This window comes from Colletotrichum costaricense (assembly GCF_030867565.1).
Source record: "Colletotrichum costaricense strain IMI 309622 chromosome Unknown Scaffold_28.1, whole genome shotgun sequence".
In the NCBI taxonomy this organism is placed as follows: Eukaryota; Fungi; Ascomycota; class Sordariomycetes; order Glomerellales; family Glomerellaceae; genus Colletotrichum; species Colletotrichum costaricense.
In genome coordinates, this window is record NW_026848257.1 from 165,980 (window position 1) to 193,529 (window position 27,550).

General features: G+C 54.6%; 13 protein-coding genes across 13 annotated transcripts; 8 read left to right on the plus strand and 5 right to left on the minus strand.

Moving 5' to 3' along the window:
• Positions 1-1,452: 1,452 nt before the first annotated feature.
• On the plus strand, positions 1,453-2,067 carry CCOS01_16185 (uncharacterized protein; the record flags this gene model as incomplete). The annotated part of the gene is made up of 1 exon (XM_060464322.1): positions 1,453-2,067. One exon carries the CDS (start codon positions 1,453-1,455, stop codon positions 2,065-2,067), a length of 615 nt encoding a protein of 204 aa, XP_060305086.1.
• Positions 2,068-2,523: 456 nt separating this feature from the next.
• On the plus strand, positions 2,524-4,707 carry CCOS01_16186 (dihydroxy-acid dehydratase; the record flags this gene model as incomplete). Its single annotated transcript, XM_060464323.1, has 5 exons — positions 2,524-2,682; positions 2,827-2,924; positions 2,990-2,997; positions 3,067-3,174; positions 3,236-4,707. The coding sequence occupies 5 exons, from the start codon at positions 2,524-2,526 to the stop codon at positions 4,705-4,707; spliced, it is 1,845 nt and encodes a 614-aa protein (XP_060305087.1).
• Positions 4,708-5,688: 981 nt separating this feature from the next.
• Positions 5,689-7,514, minus strand: CCOS01_16187 (glycolipid 2-alpha-mannosyltransferase; the record flags this gene model as incomplete). Its single annotated transcript, XM_060464324.1, has 5 exons — positions 5,689-6,030; positions 6,081-6,483; positions 6,537-6,623; positions 6,677-7,075; positions 7,129-7,514. Coding segments are annotated over 5 exons (1,617 nt in total), but the record flags the coding sequence as incomplete, so codon positions are not given.
• A 1,858-nt stretch (positions 7,515-9,372) lies between these two features.
• Positions 9,373-9,672, plus strand: CCOS01_16188 (uncharacterized protein; the record flags this gene model as incomplete). Its single annotated transcript, XM_060464325.1, has 2 exons — positions 9,373-9,493; positions 9,542-9,672. Coding segments are annotated over 2 exons (252 nt in total), but the record flags the coding sequence as incomplete, so codon positions are not given.
• A 728-nt stretch (positions 9,673-10,400) lies between these two features.
• On the minus strand, positions 10,401-11,351 carry CCOS01_16189 (short chain dehydrogenase; the record flags this gene model as incomplete). Its single annotated transcript, XM_060464326.1, has 1 exon — positions 10,401-11,351. The coding sequence occupies one exon, from the start codon at positions 11,349-11,351 to the stop codon at positions 10,401-10,403; it is 951 nt and encodes a 316-aa protein (XP_060305090.1).
• A 682-nt stretch (positions 11,352-12,033) lies between these two features.
• CCOS01_16190 (ribosomal protein L15) lies at positions 12,034-13,037 on the minus strand (the record flags this gene model as incomplete). Its single annotated transcript, XM_060464327.1, has 2 exons — positions 12,034-12,622; positions 12,712-13,037. 2 exons carry the CDS (start codon positions 13,035-13,037, stop codon positions 12,034-12,036), a joined length of 915 nt encoding a protein of 304 aa, XP_060305091.1.
• Positions 13,038-14,459: 1,422 nt separating this feature from the next.
• CCOS01_16191 (sorting nexin mvp-1) lies at positions 14,460-17,119 on the plus strand (the record flags this gene model as incomplete). Its single annotated transcript, XM_060464328.1, has 5 exons — positions 14,460-14,952; positions 15,196-16,005; positions 16,070-16,209; positions 16,265-16,858; positions 16,910-17,119. The coding sequence occupies 5 exons, from the start codon at positions 14,460-14,462 to the stop codon at positions 17,117-17,119; spliced, it is 2,247 nt and encodes a 748-aa protein (XP_060305092.1).
• A 1,570-nt stretch (positions 17,120-18,689) lies between these two features.
• On the plus strand, positions 18,690-19,785 carry CCOS01_16192 (uncharacterized protein; the record flags this gene model as incomplete). The annotated part of the gene is made up of 2 exons (XM_060464329.1): positions 18,690-18,695; positions 18,763-19,785. 2 exons carry the CDS (start codon positions 18,690-18,692, stop codon positions 19,783-19,785), a joined length of 1,029 nt encoding a protein of 342 aa, XP_060305093.1.
• A 257-nt stretch (positions 19,786-20,042) lies between these two features.
• On the minus strand, positions 20,043-20,621 carry CCOS01_16193 (uncharacterized protein; the record flags this gene model as incomplete). The annotated part of the gene is made up of 2 exons (XM_060464330.1): positions 20,043-20,279; positions 20,595-20,621. Coding segments are annotated over 2 exons (264 nt in total), but the record flags the coding sequence as incomplete, so codon positions are not given.
• A 262-nt stretch (positions 20,622-20,883) lies between these two features.
• On the plus strand, positions 20,884-21,439 carry CCOS01_16194 (uncharacterized protein; the record flags this gene model as incomplete). Its single annotated transcript, XM_060464331.1, has 2 exons — positions 20,884-21,115; positions 21,378-21,439. The coding sequence occupies 2 exons, from the start codon at positions 20,884-20,886 to the stop codon at positions 21,437-21,439; spliced, it is 294 nt and encodes a 97-aa protein (XP_060305095.1).
• A 942-nt stretch (positions 21,440-22,381) lies between these two features.
• On the minus strand, positions 22,382-23,743 carry CCOS01_16195 (nucleotide sugar dehydrogenase; the record flags this gene model as incomplete). The annotated part of the gene is made up of 1 exon (XM_060464332.1): positions 22,382-23,743. One exon carries the CDS (start codon positions 23,741-23,743, stop codon positions 22,382-22,384), a length of 1,362 nt encoding a protein of 453 aa, XP_060305096.1.
• Positions 23,744-24,381: 638 nt separating this feature from the next.
• Positions 24,382-24,726, plus strand: CCOS01_16196 (uncharacterized protein; the record flags this gene model as incomplete). The annotated part of the gene is made up of 1 exon (XM_060464333.1): positions 24,382-24,726. The coding sequence occupies one exon, from the start codon at positions 24,382-24,384 to the stop codon at positions 24,724-24,726; it is 345 nt and encodes a 114-aa protein (XP_060305097.1).
• Positions 24,727-25,807: 1,081 nt separating this feature from the next.
• Positions 25,808-26,200, plus strand: CCOS01_16197 (uncharacterized protein; the record flags this gene model as incomplete). Its single annotated transcript, XM_060464334.1, has 1 exon — positions 25,808-26,200. The coding sequence occupies one exon, from the start codon at positions 25,808-25,810 to the stop codon at positions 26,198-26,200; it is 393 nt and encodes a 130-aa protein (XP_060305098.1).
• Between the last annotated feature and the right edge of the window lie 1,350 nt (positions 26,201-27,550).

A 27,550-nucleotide genomic window follows, 5' to 3' on the forward strand; every position in this document is an offset into this window, starting at 1 on the left:
ACACCCTCCGAAACCTTCTTTCCTCCCAACTCTTGAAGCATAAATGGTTTTGGCCTTGTTGGAACAGACGCCAGCCAAGCATGGTCCCTGGACATGTTTCTCACACCCCCAGCAGAAGCGAGCAACGCAGAGCATGGCATGGCTTGGCTCAAGAGAGAGAGACCGGACGGACGAAGAAGGACGGTGCGGATGAGGGGAGAGGGGGTGAAGAAGGAGAAGGCTTCGTAATGAGCTGCGCCATCCGTCTGGATTTCGAAACAAGCAGAGGTGAGCGGATAGCTCGGACGAAAAAGAGAGAAAGGTCGGCCCCTCCTCTTGAGTCTCGACGAACGCCCTTCCATTGCTGTTCTCTCTGCCTTCCAACACTGGGGCACGCATTGAAACGAGCGAGAGTAAAAGCATGACTTCATAAGTGCATCGCCAGCGTTCCCTCACCCTCGCCGATCCAAACGCAGAGTCAAACAGAGTGTCATCCCATCCCACTGGTGAGAGGCGCCAGGGAGATGCCCCCCTCTCACCGTCCAGTGTCCGAACTTTCGCAACACGACAGGGCCTTGGCACGATTGCTGTTTCTCTAATCGAAACCCTACTAGAGCAGACGACCACGTCCCTCTCGATTGATTTCGAGACTCGCGGCTGGTGGCTGGCTGGTGGTGGTGTAATGGTCGGTATTGCATGCATATGAGCACACACACTCGTTCATACACGCACACTTACGATTTACATGCACACTACATACAGCAAGTGTAGCAACGGGCGGGGGAAAAGATTCAAGACGTTGCAGCGCTCTCCACGCCCAGACAGACAAACAATCGACCGCTCAAGCCTGGGATGCGGGGAGGGTTTGCCGGAGGACCCCCACTAGCGGAGACTCCGTCAACCACGATCATCTTCAAATGTCCTCGTGCTAAGATGTCCCGAATGCCTCGATCTCCGAACCGCGAGCCGGCTGAGCCCCGCCTCCGGGAGTCGGCCTAGTCCAAGTCTCAGCAGATCTCTCGCCCTGAAGATCGTTCGACGTCTTGAGCCAAGACAGGACTATTATTATAGCAACATCTCCTTTGAGCAGCATGTCACACGGGTGACCAGCGTGGGGATAGTTCGACAATTCTCAAGCCTGTTCTGTATGCTATGGACATATGGACAGATCCGATTCTGACTGTACTGTCCGTCCACGCTGCGGATCGGCTTGAGCTCATCTCGCCGGCGCCGGCACCGGCACCGGCATTGAGACTCCACCCATTGAATCCCGTCTTGTACGACAAATACGACTACTTTGATTGGAAAGTACGTTAGGTGGGGGACAGCCCGATTTCCCATACCACGAGTGAGAACATGCAGCCTGTACGCCGCCATCAAAAGGTGGCACCATGCCTCACTCGGACACCACCACCTACAGACCAAGTCCAAGAACCAGTCAAGATAAATGCATTGGGCATCCCATTAACGCTAATGGAGCTAACGACACAGGACTGTGATGAGATTCGCGAGAAAGCTTGGACAAATCCTGGAGCAGCCAGAAGGTCTTGCGAGTCCCACGGACTGGCGCCATCCAAACGCCCAACTGGCCGACCTCTCACTTATCATACTTTGACGTTTTGTACGCACCTTCACTCAGCTGCAGCAATAGCCAGTTGTGAGGCGTGGGGGACATGCCTTTCATCGGAGAGAATGCCGTTGGTGACGATGCTTCTTCTTGGAACTGGAACTTATTGGCGTCTCCCCTTCTCACTTCTCAGTTGGCTCCTGGAAAGCTGGTCCGGCATCGTTCAACTCCATCGCAATTCGTTTTCCGACAATCCCGTCATTCGTCAATGGGTCAATTCCATCGCATTTACCCCTCTTCAACAGGTCCCATCCCGTCTTATTCACCCGCAAAGTCAATTGAGTGTTGCTCCACTCCTACCGCGGACTATGCCCCGATTCCCCTCCGGCGCGGCTGGGATCACCCGACCGAAAGCTGCGAGCCGCTTCGTCTCCGTCGGCAGCCCTCCCAATAAGATCGCTCGCATTAAGCAGCAATGGATTCAATGGTGTCCCGAGCGGATCCGTCCCCGAGGTTTCTAGTGGAGTGCTTCACGACGTCCCTGCCGGTAGCCTATTGAGGAACAGGAAGAAAGCAACGAGCTCTGTTGGCTTTCCCCGCGCCCTTCCCACTCTGCCCGCATTGTGAACCTTGGCTGCCGTTGTCGCTGCCAGTAGCTTTGCTCTCGCGCTTGAGCTACCTACTAGTAGTATGTACACAGAACACAAGTTGTGTGGTGGGTGAAACAAAGTTCAAAAAGATGTTGCCGCCCCCCAGTCGCCCTTTTTCCTTCCCCGCGTCTACTGCTGCTCGTTGAACTATTTTCTCCTTTTCATGATATTTTGTTGACACTTCTCTTCTTGCTCTGTCACCAACTCGGTACATTGGAAAACCTTGGCTCTCCCGACCCTCGAACTCAAACGGGCCAACGCGAATTGACGCAGTTATCTTCTTCCACCGAACCGGACACCTATTTACGCTACCCAAAAGCCTTCACAATGAGCGCAGACCAAGCAGGCCGCGTCCCAGGCGACGCTGAAGAGACCAGCTACAAGGACAGCCACGATTACATCCAGTTCAAGGAGCACCCCATTGAAGGACAACTCAACCGTTGGTCGCACACAATCACGAGGGAACATGACTTTCCCGGCGCACAGGTACGCAAAACATTCGGCGAATTCAGCACCGCCGTCACTTGTGTCACAGCAAAGTTGGGGAATGCGGGGTTGTGGCCGGAGATGCGGGGTGTCACCGCGGGGTTGACGAAACTATTCAGAACATGGAAGCTCACGATGTTGTAGGCCATGCTGTACGGCGCTGGCGTGCCGAACAGGGAGATGATGAAGAAGGCGCCGCATGTTGGTATTGCAACAGTGTGGTGGGAGGGCAATCCTTGCAAGTATGTCTCCTCCTTTACATTTAAAGCGTTTGTTGGGAGTGGCTTCGACTAATATGGTACAACAGCACGCATCGTAAGAAGATCGATCTCTAGCTCAGAGAACGACTCATAGAGATGGCTATGAACGCTGACAAGGTAACAGTGCTCGATTTCGGCAAGATTGTGAAAAAGGCTGTTGAGAAGCAGGGCATGCTCGGCTGGCAGTTCAACACCGTCGGCGTGTCAGACGCCATCACCATGGGAGGAGAAGGTAAGTTATCCTATCCTTGACTGCAGTTTGCATACGACAAGCACTGACTTGACGCTTTCAGGCATGCGCTTCTCCCTCCAGACTCGCGAAATCATTGCCGATAGCATCGAATCGGTGACTTGCGCACAGCACCACGACGCCAACATCTCTATTCCGGGTTGCGATAAGAACATGCCGGGTACGATCATGGCTGCCGCGCGTCACAACCGCCCCTTTATCATGATTTACGGCGGTACCATCATGAAGGGTCACTCGGACCTTCTGGAGAAGCCCATCAACATCAGCACTTGCTACGAGGCCCGCGGTGCTTTCACATACGACCGCCTCCACGCAAAGACCAACCCTGGCACGGAAGGCCGCACCCCGTCCGACGTCCTCGACGATATTGAGCAGCACGCTTGCCCCGGCGCCGGTGCTTGCGGAGGTATGTACACGGCAAACACCATGGCGACTGCGATTGAGGCAATGGGTCTGTCTCTCCCTGGATCTTCATCATACCCGGCTCTGTCCCCGGAAAAGGCCCGCGAGTGCGAGCGCGCCGCTACCACTATCAAGATCACCATGGAGAAGGACCTCCGCCCTCGCAAGCTCATGACCCGAGCCGCCTTTGAGAACGCTCTAGTGCTCACCATGATCCTCGGCGGTTCTACCAACGGTGTCCTCCACTTCCTCGCCATGGCCAACACGGCCGATGTGCCCCTGACGATCGACGACATCGACCGCACCAGCAACCGTATTCCCTTCCTGGCCGACCTTGCCCCGTCAGGAAAGTACTACATGGAGGATCTCTACAAAGTAGGCGGCACGCCCTCCGTTCTAAAGATGCTCGTCGCAGCCAACCTCATCGATGGCTCCATCATGACGGTGACGGGCCGCACCCTCGCCGAAAACGTCGCAGACTGGCCCTCCCTCGACCCGAACCAGAAGATCATTCGTCCGCTCTCGAATCCGATCAAAGCGACGGGCCACATCCGCATCCTCCGCGGAAACCTCGCTCCCGAAGGCGCTGTCGCCAAAATCACCGGCAAGGAAGGCCTCACCTTCACGGGCAAGGCCCGCGTCTTCGACAAGGAGCACGAGCTCGACGTTGCGCTGTCGGCGGGCTCCATCCGCCGAGAGGACGGCAACCTCGTTCTCATTGTCCGGTACGAGGGTCCCAAAGGCGGACCAGGCATGCCGGAGCAGCTCCGCGCCAGCGCGGCGATCATGGGTGCCGGGCTGGATAACGTGGCGCTCGTGACGGATGGAAGGTACAGCGGTGCGTCCCACGGCTTCATCATCGGCCACGTCTGCCCCGAGGCGGCGGTCGGCGGGCCGCTTGCGCTTGTGAAGAATGGAGATACGGTTACCATCAACGGTGAGACGAATCGCATCGACGCTGTTGATGTTGACGAGGCGGAGATGGAGAGGCGGAGGAAGGAGTGGAAGGCTCCCTTGCCGCATGTGAGGAGAGGTGCTTTGGGCAAGTATGCGAGGTTGGTGGGTGATGCCAGTCATGGAGCCGTCACGGACGCGGCGGATCCGTTGTGGTAGATACGTGTAGACATGTCTTGATATAGACTTGTAATTCAGTATAATTTGGGAACCACTTCTTCAGTGTTCGGTCAGTGGACAGTCCTTACCCGGACGTAGAAGTCCTAGGATACCGCCGCTAGCAACCCGGCTTTCTCATTGAGGGCACTGATAATGTTTGTTTTGTACCTGGTTATGCTAGACTAGCAAGAATCTCCTGAACCTGGCTTCATATCATTCTTCTTTCAATAAGTCGCCAGTAGCAAGTTTCAACTACGACCTTGAACCAACCTACCTGGAATCTCTAGTGTCTACAAACTTCTCTGTCACAAGGTGGGCATCACAGCATGGGGCCACTCATGTTTGGTAAATCACATGTATACCATTGGCACAGGAAAGGCTGGGGCTTTCCAGCATGCGCTTCTAACTTTGAAAGCTCTCCCGAGAACAGACGTCGATATTTCGTTGTTTATGCGTCTTATACAGCTTGGTATCCTTGCGCGCGCGCGGTGAAAGGGGCTTATCCAGCACCCTTGTTCTTCCTGCACTATGTCTCCCCTTCTCGCTCACTATCGAGGTTGCCACTTCTCCTGCTCTCCTCTACTTTCGACAACTTGAAAAAAGACTTGCGCAGCTCTGGAAATAACCTGAGCCAACCGTTTCTGTAGCTTTCCACCTCTCTATTTCATGCGTCGCGATTCCTTGTGGTGTTTGATGAAAAGGAAAAAAAAAAAAAGAGAAAACGATTATGGACAGTGGCCGAAAGCTTTGAAACCCTTAACTCCCAAAGAACTCGAGCAAAGACCTGTAATGGCAATGCCATTACACCCATGCGTGCCAACATTAATGAGACACCCTTCTGTGAAGACAAAGAGTCTGACGTCTCCGCTTCGTCAATATACAATCCCTTTTTATGTCGTTTCCTCCGTGACTGGTGCCAGCGCTCGTATGCTGGCTATGGCTCGTGACATCGTATACGTATGCGATGCATTGTCGTTGCATTTACGGGCTGGCCCATCCACCGGCAACATCGACCCATTCAGCAAGGCACGATCCCTCCTTGCCCTCGACGTCGACAATGTCTGTGTCGCATCGGCATCTGCATCCGACACCGTTCTCCTTCTCAGCGTCCCAGTTTTCCCAGTACTTGTCTTCCTCGATACGCTTCTTTTCGTCAAGAGTTGTCGTCTCGAGGTAGGGCTGTCTAGGCAGCTGTCGGGCCGGCGCATTGGCGGGGCAGTGCTGGATAGTGGTGTGTCGGTATCCAAAGTCACGGAAGTAGTGGATGTCGCGAGGGGAGAGGAGGGCGCCGGCTGCCAAGGAGTGGATGGGGGCATCACCCCACTGTCCAGTGTTAGCTTAGTTTCTCATAGTTCTGCATCTTGCGGACTTACGCGTTCCATCCAGAAGCCTCCACTGCGGTCCATCATCTCGAAGAACTCTTCGTACTCCTTGCCGCGGAACCAGTCAAGGCTAGCAATTTCGAAATTGGACCAGAAATGACACATGTTGTACGACTCGCCTTCCATAGCCTCGGGATCGATATCGGGCAGGTTGTTGCGGTTGGGGTCGGCACGGAGAACTTCTTCGGGCAGGGGAGACTGGTCGGTGACCGGCTCTTCCTTCTTCTCGACGGGATCGACGAACATCTCCCACAAGCCCTTGGACTTGAGGCCTTTCAGGCGCTTGTAGGCGGAAGCGTATCTGAAGATGTTGGGGACAGTCTCGCGGAGTTCCTTGACAGCGATGGTGAAGCCGTAGGTCTTGTTGGCATCGATCATGGCCCAGAAAGGATCACTGTGTGATGGTTAGCGACTGAGTTGTTGATCGATTAAAGTAACCAAACATACTAGGTAATGTCGCAGAAGTACTTGATCTCGGGCTCGAGACGCCAGTACCAGTTGTACTTGGCGAGGAGCTCGTGCTTGTAGAAGAAACTGTGCCGGCGTTAGCATAGAGATAAGAGAACGTTTGTGTCTCTGAACCGTACCCAGAGTAGAATCGGCACATGGCGTGGTAGCTCTCCAAGCCACCGTACATGACAGCGGCGTCACCCTGCTTCGCGATGCCTTCCTTGGCGACCTTGTGATCGATCCAGTCAGGGTAACCCCACATCTCAGGACCGACCTTGCCAAACTCAACGGGAGCGGAGGTGTAGTTGGTGACAACCTCCTTGAAGGTCTCATTGAAGTCGCCATCGTTCAGGAAGACGTAGGGGTAGTGGTACCAGCGGTTGAAGTGACGCTCAATGGACTTGATGGATTGAATGACGCCTTCCAACTCCTGGTTGCGGGCCAGAACGACGAATGCACCGTTAGCCTTGGGTCTGCTCGTATCGGGTTCGAGGCATCCAGTGACGAAGACCTTGTCGTGCTCTTCGCTGATTTTTCTGTGCACAATATCGTTAGGCTTGATCAATTGAGAATGAGATCAGGTGCATACCTGATAGCAGGGGGGGCGCCTGCGGGCATCAATATCCTTCCAGGCGAGCTCGGGTGTCTAACGAAGAGCACGAGGATGAGGATAACAACGATCAAGGGGAAGAGGATGACGACGCCGAGGGGCACCGAGATGCTCGAGTTACCGCGAAGTCGCAGCGGTCTTCTGAAGAAGGCAAGTCGCGAGGTCAATCTGTTCTGGCGAGCGGCCTTTGTGGCAGGCTTCTCGTCGGCGGTGGGCAGTTGCGGCGACGTCGAGGTCGCCTTTGCGGCTCGTCTAAAAAGATCCATGGCTACGGCTGCGGCGCACCGTGGCCGGCAGTTGTGTGAAGGAGGGAGGTTGTGTTTGGCGGTGTTGTGGTAGAGAGATGTCGGATGAGAGATGGGATGGCTCCAAGGGTGGCGTTGAAGGATGTGTCGTCAAAGATTAGTAGGGCTGGTTGGATAAGGGGTGTGTGGAAGGCGATTGCGGTGCGATGCGTCGATTAATGGACCTGATTCCCTTTTTTTCTTCCTTGGATGAACACGCGAACCGCGAACAAATGCAAAGCCGTGTGCTATCGAAGCAGCATACGCAGGCCGGAAAACGAAAAAGGCTGATTGACACGTGGTTTGCGTGGGCGATGCGAATTGCCAAGGGGTGCGGTACGTGAACGAGCGGCAGGGACGAGATTTCCCTCGAGCAAGGCGTCGGGTTTGTGGTGGTAGTGGAGTGCTGACCGAAGACGGGGGGTGAGAAGCTGAGACTGAACAGTTTTCAGGCTTCGCGTCGAAGGCGGAGGAAAGACACGGCACTCGCTGATGGAGAGGGTGTGATGTGGATGCGGTAGCGGAAGCGGAAGCGGAGAGCGCGGTTGCTTTGCTAGGCCTCGCTGTTGCAGTCAATGGGCGGAGTTGACGGTGAGACTACTACCCTCGTGGTATGTGGTAGATTGTGCTTGTGAGATTGAGCCCAAAGGTTCAAAAGAAGCAGAAGAAGGTTGGTTCTTCTCTCCCCAGGGTCACACACACAAAGGGCCTGACGGGTTGAGCCGGTTTGGGATGTGATCAATTGCGTCGAGCAAAGGGTCTCGTCTCGGCAGGTGACATAGGTCAGTGGCGTTCGCGAAAAAAAAAAAAGAGGCGCGGGCGGGCGCTTGCGAACGCTATCGTGGGTTGTCGCCGTCGTCTTCGCTCGTCAGGTCGGAGGGGAGGGAGGGTGTTAAGTTGGAGAAAGGGAAAGGTCGTTCGGCGGGATGAAGGGGGTGGGTTCGTGAGTGGGAGAAGAAAGGGAGTTGGAATTCCGTCGGGAACAAGTACCTTAAGGAACCAACTTTTTTTTTCGGGGTGGTGGGAAGGGGGGGAAAAGCTGACAGATGTCACCCGTGGATGGCTACGGATGAGGAGAGGTGGGAGAGTCACGGACGGGATACCTACCTAAGGAGGTTGGCATTTTTTCATGGCGATAGGGGAGCCGGGGGACGGAAGGGGACACCGTAGGCGCCTTCCAAGTTCCAAGTTCCAAGTTCCATCTTCCATTTTACACCTCAATGTGACGGCAGGCACCATGCTCACGGCACCTGCCACCACGACCACGCAATCCAGTAGCGAGATAGGGACGCCGTCTCCTGTCATGCACCTTAGCGGGTTCCTCATAGCCTCAATCAGAGTCGCGGTCCCCTAATCACAACAATGCCATCTTTCTTCACAGTTCACTCCCATGGCTGCTCACCTTACGCAGTATGCTGGGCTGGCCGTGGTCTAGGACTTGGAAAGTTGACGGGGATGCCAGAGACCAGACCAGACTGGACTGAATCTGGATGAGAACTGCAACGACTGCAACTCGACACAGCCAACCAGAGCACGGAAAGGGAGGGCAGAGTGGGGTAGAGGGGGGCTCAGGGTGGATGCGAGCAGCTCAGGGAACCTCGCGTCATTGGATAGATCGTCCCGCCAAGAACCGCGGAAAGGAGAAAGTGGACCCCCTCCTTTTCGTCTGGATATCTATCGGTACTCTGGGGTACGTACCAGCGTTATTCCATCGTGCAATCTGGACTCTTTCCGTTTTCATCCACTAATCACTCTCTGCTTCCTTCCATGATCAGCATCTATCTGCCCGTCCTGTCCACGTTAACAAAGTGCAAAAATACGAATACCTTATGAACTTGCAATTCCGGTGTCCCAAGGGCTTAGGTAATAATCCTGCATCCTGTCAGCGGCGTTTGGCCCAGATGCTCAGACCTTTCCTTGACATGTTGCATTGGATGCTATTTCCTGTAATCTGGCAATCTGGCAGCTGCTGCCCTGGAGCTTGTCAGCTCCTGTCGCCTGCGCCACACTTCCCACCTCCCGTCTGCCCAATCGCCAAGCAGACAAATCGCACATACCAACTTCCAACTTCCATCCTGTCACGGGAGGACAAGCGTGTGGTCCCCAAGGACAAGTCCTCAACCCGATCCTGGTCCGATGGTGGCATTTCGCACCCAATGGCAGCCAGTCTGTACTTCTAGCGCCTCTTGTCGTTATCGACTGCCCACGAGTGGCACCAGCCGCACTACCTTACTCATGAGGTTGTATTCAAAAACCTACACAGTAAGCGCAAGCCGGAAACAATACAGATACAGCTTGGCTAGCTCCGTTGATCATTGATGAGATTGATGAAGGCCATCTATCGGTGTGGATCACCAGATAACCATGACTTCAACTCTAATCGTCCTGTGGGTTACTCACCTGTTGTGCATGACTGGTGCACGACATCCATCTCACTCCACGGCTTTGCCGATTGCTTATTTTGATGCCACTGAATATTGACATGAGGTGAAGAACTACCTACCGGTGGTACGCCCTGTCTCATTTTTGCCATATAATTACCTTATATCATCCTCCTACATTCTTCACGCCCTTATCGAGTTATCAAATGCTGAAATGGCTGAGACAACACAAATCTCCCATACTCTGACTGACGTATGAAATAGTAAACTCTAAGCCTATATGGACTGTTGAGCCTTATTTATATCTCGATCAACAGATTCGACAACGATTCCTTTCTCTGATTCAGAACACCCTTCCCCAAATTAGCATATGGAACTTCATAATGTCTCAACATCTCACCTCTCGCATGAGAAAGATGAACCGATGAATACCCCTTTCCTTACCAGTCTGATACTCGAGACTGCCTGGAGAAAGTTGATAGTACACTGCTGGGAAATGCCGTCCCAAGGACCCGTACTTCATAAATGACTACCTAACACCAATCTCATTCTCCATCTGAGGTTCGTTCCTGGTCATTGAGGGCCCTCACTTCGCCTTGCTGAACATCTTCTTCTCCGTAGACCTCATCTTCACCATAATCCTCTTATACAACGGGTCCTGCAAGGTCGCAGGCACCAGGTCCAAAAACGCCATCTGTACCGCGTGGCCCCAGTACGGAATCAGCACCGCTCTCCCGCACCCGACCCTGTCCAAGATGGCATTTGCAATAACTTCAACCGAAGGCCAAAATACCCGCGGCGTCATCAGCTCCGGCTTCGTCGCCACCGCCCCAATCCGCACGCCCATGACCTCGACATCGAATCCGTCCATCGACAGCTCCCTTGCCATGGACGTCGACATGGCGCCGAGATACGCCTTGCTCCCGCTATAAAAAGACAGCAGCGGTAACCCGTTATCCGATAGTGACCCGACATTGATAATCAGCGCGGGTTCTGACGACGCAGTGAACCGCGGAATCAGTATAGCGTTGAGCAGCGTTGGAAACAGAGCATTCATGTGCACGTTGGCCGCAATCTCCTCCATCGACGACTCATCTAGCCTCCTCATGATCGGCTCCGCCGGTCCGCCGCCGACATTGTTGACAAGCACGCGCAGGTTCAAATTCTCCAGCGGCGCAAGCATAACATCCCACGGCTGCTGCCCGGCTCCGAGAACCCCGGCATCGCCAACCATGATGCGAAACTCCCTGTCCGGATTCGCGAGCGCGAGGTTGTGCCGCACCTCTTCCAGCTTGACGTCGTTGCGGCCGTGGAGGACGACGTTGAAGCCCCGCCGGGCCAGCTCGTTGGCAAGACCTTTGCCTATGCCGTCGCTCGCGCCGGTGACAAGGGCCCAGGCTGGTTTGCCGTGGACGGGGATGAGGTAGCGGTCGAGTTTGGATTTGCGGAGGAAGGGGAAGAAGGGCCATGCGAGGTTGTATGCCGCGCTGACGAGGGCGATGAGCCCGACTATTTGAAGGAAGCCGAGAGAGTCCATAGTAAGGTGATTAAAAGGTGGTACTGATCAGTTACTAGCTAGCTAGCAGAAAGCACGAATGTGAATGAAAAGAGCTCAAGCTGCCTCTATTACCCACCTTGTCCCGTTCCACGCTCAGCTACTTGTACGCTAGAAAGAAACGAAACACGCATGTGAATGGTCTGACCAGACGTCATCCAGTCCAAGAGGTTGTCGAATTGACTCTAGCCAACAGGGATGGTTCAACAACACCAAACGCCAGTTCTCATGCTCCCCGCGTGGGACTTGGGCATCCGAGGGCGGCCGGCCACCAAAACCCGTTAATACGGATACGCTCTACCATGCCATCTCGGAGCCAACTCATTCCCCGATGAGCGGCCAGACGAGCAGGATCTATCCGCAGCGTAGGCAAGATATCATCAGCATGTCAGCAATGCAAGAGTTGGGCCGAACTCTGCTTCCCTTTCTTGGCCCTGTGCCTCTAGTAAGCCTATTTTCACAAATCAGAGCCTAGGCCGTTCGTTTCCGCTCAACATCGGACGGAGAATAGAGAGTGCGGAAATAAGGCCCAGCTGTTTGAGCTTGGGGGGTAGTAGTAGTATTGATACAATGTCTGTACATACAAATCGCCGGGAAGTAATGGTACATTTTCTCATCCTGTTTTTTGGGCTCTTCCTCCACACCAACCACCGCTCTCCCGTGTCTACCAGAGGGTGTTGTCGCGGGTAACCTTCTTAGTCTCCTTGCGCGACTCCTTGTCGGCGTGCTCGATGCGCTTTCTCGCAAGCGGCACCTTGAAGTACAAAGACGGTGACTCGCCCTCCTTGAGCAAGTGGCTCAAGTAACCGCGGTGGGCGGGGTCGCGGTAGTACTCAATATCCTCACGGCTCGTGGGGTCGGGCAATCTGTAGAGGAACGTCTTCTTGCGGGCCTCGGAGAGGATGCTCTCGACGTACTCCTTGCCGACGGGCAGGGGCTTATCCGTGTTCTGGGACTCGCCTCGGAGGAGGCGCTTGATGGACTGCTTGGTGTAGAACCTGGTGAGGATCTTGCCGCCGTTGCCCTCGACGGCGTCAATGGCGGAGGCGGAGGCGCGCGAGACCATGATGTCGATGGGCTGGCGGAGGTCGGTCTTGCCGCGGCCGAGGAGCTTGATGCCGTCCTTGACGCTGCCGATGAGGCCCGACTCGATGATTTCCTTGACGGTGATTTGCTTCGTAGGATCCAGGCGGCCGGCGTCGATCCATTGTTGGAGCTTGTCGAGGTTCAATTTGGACATGACGGGAGCGCGCCTGCGTTTGAAAGTCAGTGACTGAAGATCGATTGTGTGGACAAGGCTCTGGACAAGCCGTTGGCGAATGATGTTCATGAATGCACCTACTTGTTGTCGAAACCCTTCGTTCCCCTTTGCACGATCAACGGTGTCTGACCACCTTGGAACCACGGCTTGACGTGGCCATGCTGTCCCTGACCCTTGTGACCTCTTCCGGACGTCTTGCCCTTGCCGGCAGAAGGACCACGACCGAGTCTGATGCGCTTGTTGTAAGCTCCCTTGTTGTCGCTCAGGCTGGCGAGGATGGAAGCATTGCGGGTGCCGATAGACAGGCCAGCGAAGAGGGAGACGAGGCTCGTTGGGTTCGTGGAGGGGCGGAGGGCGCGGCTACAGCATGTCGCAGCATGCAGCGGCGATACTATCCGTGGCGGCATTGTGAGGGTGGATGTGGTGGCGGTCGTGGGCGTTGGGTGACGATGAACAGCGACACGGCCGAGATTCCAGGTCCGGTCCTCCAAAATTTCCAATGGAGCCTCACTCTCCCGGGAAGCTGCTGCAGGTGGCCCGGTCGCGGTTCGGCAGGTTCACGCGAAGAAGAGCCGACCAAGCCACACTCGATAAGAGTGGCTGAAGCTCATCAAGGTGTGGCTGGTGGATATCAGGTACGAAGCACCTTGCATGCTTACCTAAGGCCCACTTGAAAGGCATGACTTGCGTTAGGCACCTGAAGCTTCCCTGGCAGCAGCCCAGTGCCCCTCTACGGAGAAGGTACCTTAAGGTACGGAGCACGTCGACCTGCGACAGGGACTGTTTGCTCCGCAACAGCGTGGTCTCCTGGTTCAGTCCACTACTCCGTATCTGGTTGTCCCAGCCCCGTTCCTGGTTCAGGCACTGAGTGAGGCACAGACGGACAATTGGAATTTGGGCTCACCTCACTCAGCACTGTCAGTGTCGCCAGACACAGCGTATCCTCGTCCAAGTTCCAGAGGAAGGAAGTACCTGACCAGGTCCCTTCCCTCGCAGCCCACGCCCGTCTCGACTTGTCTCAAGCTTTCAATCCTTGGCCCCAGCTCTGCCTCCAGGTTGGGTTGTGACTTTGGGAGTAAAAAAAAAAAAGGTTCAAGCTTTTTGTCTTGATTAATCTTTTTCCTTTTCCAACTTCCAATCGTGAGATCGCTCTCTGTTTCTGTACAGTTTGTTGTGTACGTGTACGTACGCATCATCGTCAACCATCTCGGTGCTGCGTGTACATACATACTTAGGTATCTCTCCTAGGTTCCATACCTTGTCATTGTCGCGGCCTGTCGCATCATCCACCCACTGGACCCCCTGGTCTTCCTTTCATCATCGTCTTCTTCTTAGGCTCCTTGCGCTGTTGATGTTTGCAAGGTACGGATACTCGACTCGACTGGACGCAGCTCAGCTCTCCCACACCTCTGCTGGAACCGACCTCGAGCTCTCTCGGCTCTCTGTTACTGCGATACCTTGACTTGACGTTGGCGCCAGTACCTACGCGGCAAGCTTACTCCGTCCGGACCTTTGGTCACCACGACTCGCCCGTCGACCTCTCTGCTCTCGTACCTTATCTCGTCACACTGCAACCGCCCGTATTCTACAAAGTCCCCCGTTACGCATCAATTACGAGGCCTCTCTGCTCTGCGTCCTGCGTTGGATAGCGCACTCCTCCGACCAGTAGCTCTTCCAATCCATCCAAGGGACGTCAATCGGCCTCTAGAGTACAGATACCACCAGCCAAACGCCAGTACTACCTCGATAACCTTGGAATTCGTTACCACCCTTCTCTCGCACCCCTCCTAATCGCAATTGGCCGTCCAGTACATACATAATCGCCTACAATGTCCCTCTTCGGATCATCACCACCGGCGGATTCGCCCTCAAACACCTCTGCTGCGCCCTCGCGATCGCTGTTCGACGAAGGCTCCATGTCAAAGTCCGGCTCCAATTCGCTCTTCACCGACGACGATCTCGCCGGAGCCGAGAGCTCACCCTGGGACATGCCCACTCCGAGGAAGAAGCAGTCGCGCGCCGATGTCGTCCGCAACCTCTTGTCCGCCTCCGACGTCCCCGAGCCCTACATTGAGACCTTTGACACAGTCGTGCGCGAAGATGGCAGCGGAGGGCGCGTCAACGCAGGTGGCATAGCCAAGCTATTCGCTGCTGCGCGCCTGGGAGCCGACCAGCAGGCGCAGATCATGTCCATGGTTGTGCCAGCTGCAGGTGGCGACATTGCTGTCGGACGCGGCGAGTTCAACGTCCTGCTGGCTCTTATTGCCCTGTCACAGGAGGGCGACCACATCAGCCTCGACACCGTCGATGAGCGACGCAGAAGTGAGTCCATTTTCTTCCACCTCTTTTCCCTCCGTCACCATCGCCATCATCACCACCATTTCCCAGCACCAGCAAACACCCACTTTTGTCTTGCCCACCTTGTTATGTCATGACCTCGGCACCCTGTTCGCCGAGCTGAGCTACCCGACCCTCGCAACTATCCCTCCTTCGTACCTTGCTACCACTTATCAGTGCGCGCAATCTGTGTGGGGTTCTCTGCTAATTGCCAATACACCAATCCAGATCTCCCACTCCCCAAGCTCGCCGGCTTGACTACTGCTCCCGTGATGCCTCCCGTCTCCGAGCTGGCTGCCAAACCTCCTCAAGCCCCTGCAACCCCCGTCCAAGATACCCCATCTCCGCCCTCACCGCCGCCGCCGCAGCCCACCACTCTGCGCCGACCTCCGATGGACTTCCCAGAGCCAGAGGACCCATGGAACTCTCCCGATGTACACAAGGGCCACGCGCACGCCATCGCCGAGTCCCCCAGTAGAACCAACGGCGCCAGCCCCCAGCGCCCTGCAGCAAATGGCAATGGCAACGGCAATGGCCACTATAGCACGTCTCCCAGCACCGCCATCGCCGGTCGAACCATCTCTTCCTACACATCTGCGGCCATCGGCTCAGAGAGGAGTTCTGGGAGGCAGGATGTAAACACCGGCACATCGCCGGGTGGTGGATGGGGCGGCTACTTTGATGGCAACACCACGGGAGGCGGCTTCAGCGAACCACCCCAAAACAACCAGGTCACAAGTCCTTTTGGCGGTGCAAGCGGTGGACGCGACGCGAATCTCAACCCTGCGACCGTGCCCTCTCTGCGGCCTGCCGTGAGCGGTCGTTCGGGAAGTTCTGTCGAGGAGAACGTCGTCATCACGTTGATGCCGGAGAAGGAAGGACTCTTCATGTTCCAACATCACAACTACGAGGTTGCGAGCGTCCGACGGGGTAGCAAGGTCATCAGGCGGTACAGCGACTTCGTCTGGCTTCTGGACTGCCTACACAAGCGGTATCCGTTCAGAGCTCTCCCTCTGCTGCCGCCTAAGCGTGTTGCTGGTAGGTCTCATACTGCTTCTTGTTCACAATGTTTACATGGCCCCTACTGACATCCACGCGTTAGTCAACGGTAACCACTTCTCTAATGACGGCGCATTTATCGAGAAGCGCCGCAGAGGCCTTGGGAGATTCCTCAATGCACTTGTCCGGCATCCCATTCTGAGCCAGGAACAGCTCATCATCATGTTCCTTACTGTCCCGACTGTAGGCCACTTCTAGTCTTCTCAGTCCACTGCATTTCGCTAATTGTTAGTATCAGGAACTGGCTGTATGGCGCAAGCAGGCCACCATCTCCGTTCAAGATGAATTCTCCGGACGTGCCTTGCCGCCTAACCTGGAAGACTCGCTGCCGCCCACCCTCGAGGCCATGTTTGATAAGACGCGCTCCGGTATCAGACGGTCAGCCGAGCTGTACATTAACATCTGCAACGTCATGGATCGTTTGGTGAAGCGCAGTGAGGGAGTTGCGGCGGACCATGCTCGTATTGCCATGTCCCTGACCTCACTCACCGAAACGAGTGCCGATACATATGCCAGCGACACCAACGATGTGCCTCTGCTCAATGATGGTCTGACGTCCATGAGCAGACACTTGAGAACGTGCCAGACGCTTTTGGAAGATGAGAGCAAGGCCTGGGAAGAGGGCGTGTTGGAGGATCTCAAGCGCCAACGAGATGCTCTCGTGAGCATCCGTGACTTGTTCGATCGCAGGGAACGTCTGGACAAGGACAATATTCCCTACCTTGAGCGAAGGATCCAGACAAATGAGACCAAGTTGGCCAGTCTCCGCAGCAAACCCGATGGCATGGTCAAGCCTGGTGAGATTGAGAAGGTGGTTGAGTCTATTCTCAAGGTAAGTTGGACGTATTCCGCTCGCTTGCTGCAGTACTGATGATAGTTACAGGACAAGGAGTCCATCGTCAACCAACACAACCGATCCATCTTTGTCAAGGAGTGCATCCGTGACGAGCTCATCTACTTCCAGACCACCCAGTTCCACGTCTCGCGTTGGAACCAAGACTGGGCTCAGGAGCGCGTCAAGTACTCCGAAATGCTGGCCGACAACTGGCGCCGTCTTCTCGATGAGCTTGACGGCATGCCCCTCGGCGACTAATTACCTTTCCTACGTACTTTACCCTTTCTATGAACGCATCGGCTTTGCATATGAGCGTCTCTTTACTACTGGCGTTCTGGTCTTTCCTCTTCATCCGCCGGGATTATTTCGACTCTTGCGTTGGACTGTGTCAGCGACAGTCTACCTCAAGTCTTGTACGAATCTGTGTCCGTTGGTTCTTGTTTTTTTTTTTTTTTCTGAGCGCGATATCTCTCAAGTCAGAATGTACATCTTAGAGCAGGGACCCGTTGCCGAATACCCTTTGGTTACGCAAGTTGCTTTTAATACATTGTTCTTAATCTTGATCTCATCATCTGCTCTTGCATCCTTTGACTTTTACCCGGTAGCTCTCAAGGCCTCGACTTGATGAACATGCCGTCATCATCGTCGTCGTCGTCCAGGTCGAATTATTCGTCAATCTACGTTACCATTAGATTAAGTAAGTGTCTCATGGCTCAGGTTAGACTTCAATCCACATTCCTGATATCATCTCAATTACAGTTCTCATGGCGAACGAGACCTCGACTTCATGAACCACCATACTTTATCCGTTTCTATAGATTCGATGAAGTTGACAAAGCACATCATTTAAAGTCTCTCTGTGTCAAAGGATCCGTTCGGAAACCATGCTGAGCAAGCATCCAAGTTCTTGAGGCCAGGTGCTCATGCATTTCTCCATAAACCTAGATCAGTGCTCGAATGTCAGATGAGATATCTGATCTCGTAATCCAAACGATAGGTTCTCCATCTATAAGATCACATGCCGTCTGCCAGATGGCTTTCACTCATCGTTCGAAGCACTTCAATCATTAAAACGGCTTACTAAAAACAGAATAAGCCAGTATCCGATAGCTTCACCTTAAGTACCCATAAATACCACATGGCGACAGACCTAGCTCTTATATCGCAGAAGATGTCTGGTCCCGAGCCAAACCATAGGCTTCTTGGCGATCTGTAGTTAGCATCAACGAAGAAGACGAGGCACCTTCTACAGTACAGGGCTTTTCATCCATCGAGGCTTCTCCCTAATCAGTGCTCCAGCAAGCTTTCTGTCTTCACTAAGCTATCAGATCTATCGATGAGACATCATCATAAACGAGTCAGACAATTGGATATGGCGAAAGCCTTATAACGACGTCTCATCTAGCTGATCCTCGGAGCTTCTAGTTCCTCCTCTTCTTTGCTTCATCCCTCAAAGGAACGCTAATGTGCTCAGATTGTGTCTCTGGGTCAGACATAGCACATGCCCTCCACGATCCCCCATCATCGCTTCGTAACAAGAGCTTGTGTCCACGTCCTCAGGCATAGCACAGGTAGCTCGACAGCCACGGGACGAGACCAAGCTATCGTGAAAATCTCACAAGCTCCGTCATAACATAAGCCCTAGAATCCCGTCAACAAGCGGATCCCTCCACGATAGGAATTCACGTCTAGAAAATCCTTTCAGTTGACGAGACCTTTTGGACTTTCTCTTCTTTCTTTCCACCCAGACATCACCCCATTCTTCCAGCCTTGTCTGGACACATCTCGACAGCCAACTATCTCCTCATTCGCGATACCTAGAACCAATATGGATGTAAGTCTCCCCTCCCCCATATCCCCCTATTCCTCGCGAGTGTTACTTACTAATAATCGATTGCCAGCAGGAAAAGGGCAAGAAGGACAAGCCCATCATCGTCTCGAGCGACGAGGGTGCGACTCCCCCCCTCACCCCCCGAACCGCCGCGGCCGCCGGCCACCTTCGGCTTGCCCGCCTTCTCGCCGAAGGCCCCGAGGGCTGGAGGGCCGATCTTGGTCCTCCCACCCTCGCCGAGTTCGGCCTGGCCCCTGCCCTTCCCCCGGCCCCGGCCCCGGTCTCTGCCCACCCGCCCGCCTCCGCCCGCCCTCCTACCTCCCGTGCGGCCAACGCCCGCGCCAGCCCGGCGGCCTCGGCGGCCTCGACAACCTCCAGCTCGGCCAGCAGCTCGATCGGGTCGGGGAGCTCGGCCTCTGTCGGCTCCTTCTTCGACGACGAGGACCCCCAAGGAAGGATTCGGGCGCAGACAGGCAGCAAGAAGGACCACCACCGCTGCAAGTTCAAGTACTACCAGCGCAGGCAAAGCCGATCCAAATATCGCAACGTATACCGTTGCAAGGGCTATCCCGGAAACTCCGATTGCAAGAACATGCTCTACTGCTCTCGCGAAAGAAGATGCCTACACAAGTCCAACTTCAAGGACAAGGACGGACGTATCAACCTCAAGAACTGCGCAAGCTGCCGCGCCGAAACACGTACCGCCAAGATCGAGGACAAGGGCGAGCGAGAAGCCAAGAGACGCCAGCTGGCCTCCGAATTCAAGGCCGTTCCATTCAAACGCGGTTCCGGTGCTGGTCGTAACGCCAAAGGCAAGAAGCGTCGCCTCGGCAAGAAGAACTACTCTGCCCGCAAGGGTAAGGCCACTGTCAAGTCCGGCCGCGGGGCTGCTGCAGGCGAGACTGAGTCCGATGTCGAGTCGGAGGAGGAATTCCTGGGCCACGTGGACCTACCTGACGAGCGTCCTGGCTTGAGAAAGCGTCGCCGCAAGGATGAGTCTGACGATGACGACGACAACTACGGCGCCAACGGAAAAGGTGGCTTTTCGGGAGTTGGTGGAGGCAACGGTGCGATCCCTGTGATTGCCCATTGAGGAAGTCTCTATTCTTGTGCCGGAACGCTACAGAGGTCATACATCCAACTTCATTTACGACTTGGTCCCCTACCTGTACCGGCAGCTTGCACATTACGACCTATCGACATCACCACTGGATCGATTCGAACAAACATACATACATACAAGGCGGCTCGTTTTCTTTTTCGGCATGACAGGCTCGACATGGCTAGTGGCTCTCATTTCTTACACCATTGAGGGAAAGTGAGCGTGAAGACTGTGCCTAGATTGAGGCTTTACTTCAGCGAGGAGCCAACCCCCGGGAGAATGACTTTGGCTTTGGAGGGCAAGGAAACTGGGTCCTGGAGACGCGTGAGGCTAGTAACTTGGGGAAGGGGGCTGGTCTTATTGCTCTGAGACTTGACATCTTCAGCGGATTCTTCGCCTTGCTGGAGACATCGAAATTCCCACTTATGACGAACAACTTTACAAATGGGGCATGTAGACCCAAAGCCAGGATCTTGGTTCACGCTCTGGATCTTCATAGTGTCTCTCTACTCCTACGAAGGTTGGAAAGAGGGATGGGTGGTGGTTCTGCATCCGCAAGGTAAGCTCGTTTCCTTCACTTCAACCAACCTGCCCACGAACTAACTAGTCTCTAGGAGAGTACTGGGACAGCTGACGAAAATTTAAGCTTGAGAGCAGCTGGGAACGTGTAGATTAGAGCTGGGGAGAGTGAGAGGCCGATGATATGGGAAGCTTAGGTCTCCCAGAAGGGAAGGCGGGGGAATTCGAGACTCGGTACTCGGGAGCTTAGATCGCCCCCGGATTCATCGTCAAATACATACATTTCCCTTGGAGATGCCTTGTGCACCTATGATGTGAGATTTTTAACATTGACTAAAAAGGTGGAAACAAACTAGGACATGCACAGGTTCTTTCGTGAGTCAGCTACTCTTAAGACCTCATCTTGGAGAGATACTACATAACTACCTCGAGGATTGGCTGCATCGAGGCAGCATGGATCGAAGAGCTCATAGTTACCTTGCGATGAGACCATTCCTGGAGTCAATGTGGTGATCAATGAGCTTAAGCTAAGCCACGTCAATTCAATACATTGACTCTACAAGCTGTCAAATGCTGGCTGGATCTTCGCGTGGCATGGCTGTCATCTTTGAGAAGCAATACGAGAAGATGGAGCCCGCGGTCCGCGACGCCGCATGGCCGACGCCTTCCGGGCGCCGACTCCCGCCGGCACACGGATTGCGGAAGCTGAACAGCTACTTGAACTGGCGAGACTCTTGCACATTTATCCATCTCACCTCGACTAACGTGCTTTCTTGGATTCTTCTCGTGGAAGAGAAGTCAGGTACTAAAAGGGAGGGGGAGCATCGGCGCCTTTCCCGAAATCGCACATGAGCAACCCTCGCCTAACCTCATTCTTCTATGACCACTCGACATCCCACCGTTTTTGGCTCACCGCTGCTTCACACCATCTTCGCCCAACTCCTGCTCATCGATTTTCTCATTATTCTCGTATTTCACGCCCGTCCTGCGTCTCTTGCACCCAGATTATCATGACGGTACCATCCCAAAGAGACCCAAAAAGCAACCCTCTTATCTCATCACAGAGATAATGGACGGCTGGGATGTGGGCGAGGCTGCCAACCAGAACGTCGAGACCCCCGGCTAGTTGCCGGTGTCGCGCATATCAATAGATAATGCACCGCGATATGGGTATGTGGGATGTGGGATGCGGGAAAATGCCAGCAGAGCAGATCGCTGAGACTAATGGCCCATGGGAAACCTAGACCACAGCATTGGATATCAGATATATCAATCGCCCCGGGTCGCTAGTCTTGCAGGACGGGCGCGCCATCGCGGGGCAACCTTTTCCTGACTTCACCGTATCATTGCGGATGGGGAACTTTCTCGGCAGCTCGGCACCGCCAACGATGGGTTCGTATCCCGATTGAGAGTTGCGTAAAGCACACACTTAAACGATGGATGGAGTAGGCTGTGCCGTGTTTCCCGACGGATCTTACGGGGACCGGTTGCTGTAAGGGATTAATACTGGTGGTGCGACACGTCCAACCATGACAACGACGGCACTTCTCTCGCTCTCACGGACTACGGCGCGATTCATGAACAGCAAACGATAATCACGATCAGGCGAAGAGGGACTGCTATGGGTATTGCAAATAGGAGTCGACATTAAGGAAGAGGAACGAATTCCTGGAATATGTATCTCGCATCTATCTTCGACGGCCGTCAATGCGCTCAATTCCGATCTCGTCGAACGCGACCGTTTTATCTACCAGGAAAGAGGAACCAAAATATCCGGGACACCATTCAATGAAAAGGAGACGAAGACAAAGCACAAGGAAGCCCGAGGTATTACATCCGTCCTGCATATCATCTGCGCGTTTCAAACTGCCGTTTGCTCCAATGTACACCAACCGCAAACGACAGGGTCGCTACATGTATGCGCCAGAAAAGCCCAAGTGAGTAACGAAAATTCCACTGATTGGAGGAAAAAGCAAAAATCGTGAGAAGCATGAGGGATGTGGGAGAGTGATGACTGAAGAATGCGCCACCGTCAGCCCAAGACAGCCGCAAACCTTGGCCGAAAGTCTTAGTTGCACCACATCTCAACACGAGTCTTGTCGAGCTGGTCCAGGACGTCAAAGTCAAGTCCTGTTTGTCGGAAGGCGACAATGATCATGTCGAAACGCTGCTCCAGCGACCGCGCGTTCCAGTCCTCGACGTCCAGGCGCGCGATTTGCGGTACAGCCTCCTGCTTGACGAGAGGATCGGCCCAGCAAACATCGACCTTTTCCGTCAGCACGAGGCTTTTTGCGAGTTCGAGACCGGGAGAGTTGGCCAGGTGCGACTGGCCCTTCTTGAAGCCCATACCCACGACAAGGACGCTAGGTCTCAGCTTCTCGGCGCACAGTGTGTCAACCGCGCGCTGAGCGATAGCCGTGGGGCGAGCTCGCATCTTCTCCGTTGCGTGTTGCAGGAGAGGAAACTGACTGTTCGAGAGAAGGTAATACGGGTTGACTGGAATGCAGTGACCACCAACGCCGAGGCTGGGCATAAACGGCATATATCCAAAGGGCTTGGTCGCCGCGGCACCGGACACCTCGTATGGGTCAACGCCGTGGCCCAAACAAGCATCGGCCATCTCGTTTGCGAACGCGATACACATCATACGCTGGCAATTCTCGTACAACTTGGTCATCTCTGCGACTTCGGGCCGAGACACAGGGACGACATTGTCAAACACCTGCGAGTACAGGCGAACAATGGCATTGAGCGAGCCTGGAACCACATCATCCAAGCCGGAAACGATTTTGGGAATGGCGAATGCAGGCGGCTCAACTCGGCCAGGGTCAACTCGTTCGGGCGACATGCCGGCAAAGAGGTGACGCTCCTTCGCCAGAGGCCCGAGCAGCTCTCTCGTCATACCGACTGCGACGGACGATTCGACGACAACCACCGAACCGGGGCGAGCGTATGTGGCGACGTTCTTGAGAGCAGATTTCAGAAAGGAAGCGTCAATGGTCTGGTCTGGGCGCAACAGTGTCGGAACCGAGATGAGAAAGTGCGTGGCAGCTGCCATATCGCTAGGCTTGCAAGTGAACTTGGCCTTGCTGTCTGGGCCAAATTCCTCGCCAAGACTCTGGACACGCGCCTCAGAGACATCAAAACCGAGAACATTGAACTTGCGAGCAAAGTTGCCCACAAGGTGCTCTCCAACGTATCCGACACCGATGACGGCCACCAGAGGTTCCGCCTCTAGGTCAATGGAGCTTGCAACCGTGGCAAGCTCCTCATCCGATTCGCACTCCTCCGTGGGAGGTGTGATGGGATAGTAGCCATCATGAGGGAAGTCCCATACTTGAGGCTTCGTCTCCGGGGAGTCGAAAGGATATCCGTTGTGGCAAGTCGGAGAACGCTCCGGGGTGTCGGGAGTGAGCATCTGGGTATCCATTGCAATGGAACGAGGGTGTAAACGAACGATGAGGGCTTCTACAAAACGAGTGGCAGGGTAGGCCTGTGAAGATGAAGGAGAATATCTTTTCTGATATCTGCCTTTGAGAAAAAGTCAACTACACTGCCAAGTGTCTATAGCTCTTGAAAAGGGCGTAAGAGTGGAAGAGAGGGGCGCACGGAATGGAAGGAAGAAAGCCCTTGTCAGAGGAAAGGAAGCGGGAGTTAAAAAGACTTGCCAACTGAGGCACTGACATGATGGTCAGGCACAAGGAGGAAGGAAGAAGAGGAGACAGCCCACTCATGTTGACCCTGCCCCTGGCGTCAGCTTTCTCGAGGTTGCCCAGACCAGACCGTTGCGGCCGCCGTCCTCCATGGCAGCACCAGAGCAAAGCAATGATTGAGACATGGCATCGAACTGGGTGTTGCCGGGCCTAATCGGGATCCACGTCTGGTTTGCAGCATACGGCATAAACGCCATGGTAGTGGTGAGGCTCCCTCAAGCCAGCCCGGCGGCACGCGGCTGGAGAACAGCGACGGGGCCGTGGACAGATCAAAGTCGAAAAGCAGAACGACATGTTAGTTTCAGGTCGAGGCTAGCTCCCGAGCAGGCCAGAACTTGGGGTCAAACAGGCGACCATGAGCAATAGTTTGTCCAAAAGCAGTCCATGGGAAAGCGGCCTGAAGGTGGCTGAAGGTTCCACCCCCTCAGAGCGCAACCGCAACCACAACCACAGGCGCGCTTCGGCAAGACGACGCTGCACGGAGAAGATTACAATAGCGCAATATGGCATCAGCACAACGACAATGGCAGAATACTGCTCAGGCCGGGTGTGTCCAGACTCTCGTTACTCACCAGCAAGATCATCCAGCGTGGAATCGCCAAGCTGGCAAGCCCGGATGCATGAGGCAGGCAAAGACACTCATCTCCCCTGTCTGCCCATGGCACTCTCACGGCTCGCCGAGATGTACTCCGACGCTTGATGTCATGCAGAACGCCCCCCGTCAACAGTTGCTGAGGGCCAATTTTTTGTGAGGAGGTTGCTGCGGCCTGCTCGGCTGGCCTGGGAGTAAGTATGCTTTCTTGGAACTTGGACGCGGAATTCGACCATGACAATCTTTGTTGCATGGTCATATTCGAGGTTCGTAAGCGGTGGTCCAGGGTACTGCTGGATCGAGATGAATCGAAAAGGGCCGGAGGTTACGCTGGGGTCACCTTCGCATCTCACGGCCGAAGGGGGTGCTTGCTTGGCCACCGGCCTTGGGCGCGTCGATCACGCATGGCTGGATTCTTTTCACGGAAGAGATTTCTCAACCTCTCTTTTCCGGCAGTGTCCCAAAAAAAAAAAAAAAAGGCCTGGAGGTCATCTTCGACAGAAACCTTGCGAGAATATCGACAGGGGGTCTCCAAGACGAGAAGAAGGGTGTATGGGCAAGCTGGAAAAGAGCCAGGATGAGGCTTGCTTGCATAGTACGGACTGAAGGCGGCGTACAGAAAGCTCCTTCGGTCTCCGTATTCCGTATGCACATTTCGAGGTCGACGGAAGCCACTGTCTTGGCAGCTTGATATCGAGTCGACAGTCGATTGAGACGACGTTATGTGTCGAAGCACAACAATAGACAAGTAAGTGTACGGTTGTGGAGGAGATGATTGGTGTGAGGAACGAGACAAGGAACGTTCGGTCAGCTCCCCATGGATATGCATACGCATATGCATATGCATATGGGAGATGCATATGCAAGTGTCATGCAATATGCATTACGGCAGCATGATGGCGAGGGATCCGCCCCCGCCAATGCTTTATTGCATCTCGGGAAAATGCTGGGTGGTATTGCATGAGTGCGAAGTCCACAAGGGGCGGGGTGTCTCTCATCCCCGCTCGACTTTCTTCTTTCTTCATCTTCTCCGTTACTGCATCGCCATCTTATCATTTCCACACGCCCCCTCCATCATCACCACATCACCCACCCACCCTCCTCCACCCCCCCGTCCGCTCCTCCTTCGTGAGCTACGTACTCCGTAGTACGTAGTGGGCTCCCAGCTTTGTGGGGCACGAGCCCTTCAATGGCTTACCGGTCCGTCCTCCACGATTCCATCCCATCAACCGCCCCGTTCGACACCGATCCAAGCTTCCAAGCCACAAACGGCCCCTTGCACTGGGCGGCATACACGTGGTGGAGAAACCCGCCAACGGACAACTGTTTCCCTCAGAGACGCCTCTTTTTGTGCTATCCGCCCTCTCTGACCCTCGTTCAGGAAGAGAAGAAGAAAACATCAACGCCAAGAACCTCCCTTCATCTCGTCATTCTCGGCTCGGGACCGGCGCGGCGCCTTGGGGGGATGCGCTTGTGTTGCACATGTGGCGGACCTACCAGCTGGATTTCATTTTCGGGACCTCTCAAGCCACAGCGGACTTCTGTCAGCCAGCAAACAAGTGGCCTCTGGTATTCCTACTGAACGATGCTATTTGCAGTCCCGCCGCCTGGGGCCAACATATGGCTCGAGCCGACGGGTTGTAGCATGATGCTTCATTCAAACAAGCAAAACCTCTGTCCGAAACGGGGCGCTGAGAAGTTTTGACCGACAGCCAAGTCGCACACCGTCGACCGGGACGGCATCATCAAGCATTCGGCTCGTTTCATACCACGAGGGCAGCTCTTCTCGAAAGGGAGCCAAAAGCGGGAATCTGCCTCTGCACTCCTATGTGGCCGTTGACGACGGCTTCGACTGTAATGCCGTCTCCTCACCACGATCTCGCAACACTTGCCGACCTGTCTCTCGATTACCAGAAGCCCACTGCAGCGTCCACGGACGAAGGTGCACCGCCACTGCGCCCTTCTCATACTAGTTCTCTGTGGTTCAAAAGACTTTTTCAATGTTCTGACCATGGGACTTGCCATCGAGCTCGGTGGGTGCCCTCAACACTAGCATGATTGGTGGGTCTTTGTGCCCTCGTCTCAAGCTGACGAACCAAAAGATGGGATGGCAAAATACGTCTGCGCTGGTGCCATCTGCACTGCAAATGCAAGATGCAATACAATTATAGAAATACAGAGGCACCCCCAACGGATCGGGGATGGATATTGGAGCCGCAGCTCACAGCCCTGCCAGGTCGGCGCCAAGTTCTGCCAACAATGCAAAGAAGACGAGGTGCATCTCAATCTTTGTGTGAGGTTAGGGATGTCATTGGCCCCAGTCATGATCGCACCGCTTCAGTCTGGTGACTTGTACGTCCTTAGGCTTTCGGTTATACGAGGAGGTCTAATCGATGAGGCTGCCGTCTTTACTCAATCTTTCGCACCTTACGACCTTGTCCGACCTGATGACATCAAGAACCCAACAAGCGTAGGCTGACCAATACTCACGGGGACGAGAAACTCTCAACGTAGTGTCTGCCTGATGACTGAAAGAGTTGGTTTGCGGAGAGGAGGATGCTGACGGCACTAAAAGATTGGAGCAAAGCGACGTTTTTTTGTTCACCGCCAAGAACCAAAAGTTCTGTGCCCGTTTGTTGGAGTCTAGGAGGCAGGAAATGCCGACCAGAACCTCGCTGACGAGGACGCGGCAACAAGCGTAGTAGTGTGTCGCCGGGTATCGGCGACTGCACCTCTCGGGTTAATTACCAAAACCTCGGAGACAGCCAAGGACCGGCGCGTCCGTAGGAGGACAAGCCTGACCAGCCTGGGGAAACACAAGCCCGTCCATTCGGGTTGTCTGCTGAAAGATTCCGATCTTCGCACCAGCTTTTCGGGGTCGACATACGACGGTGAAGAGAAGCAGATGAAAGACAATGTATCCTTGTTCTCA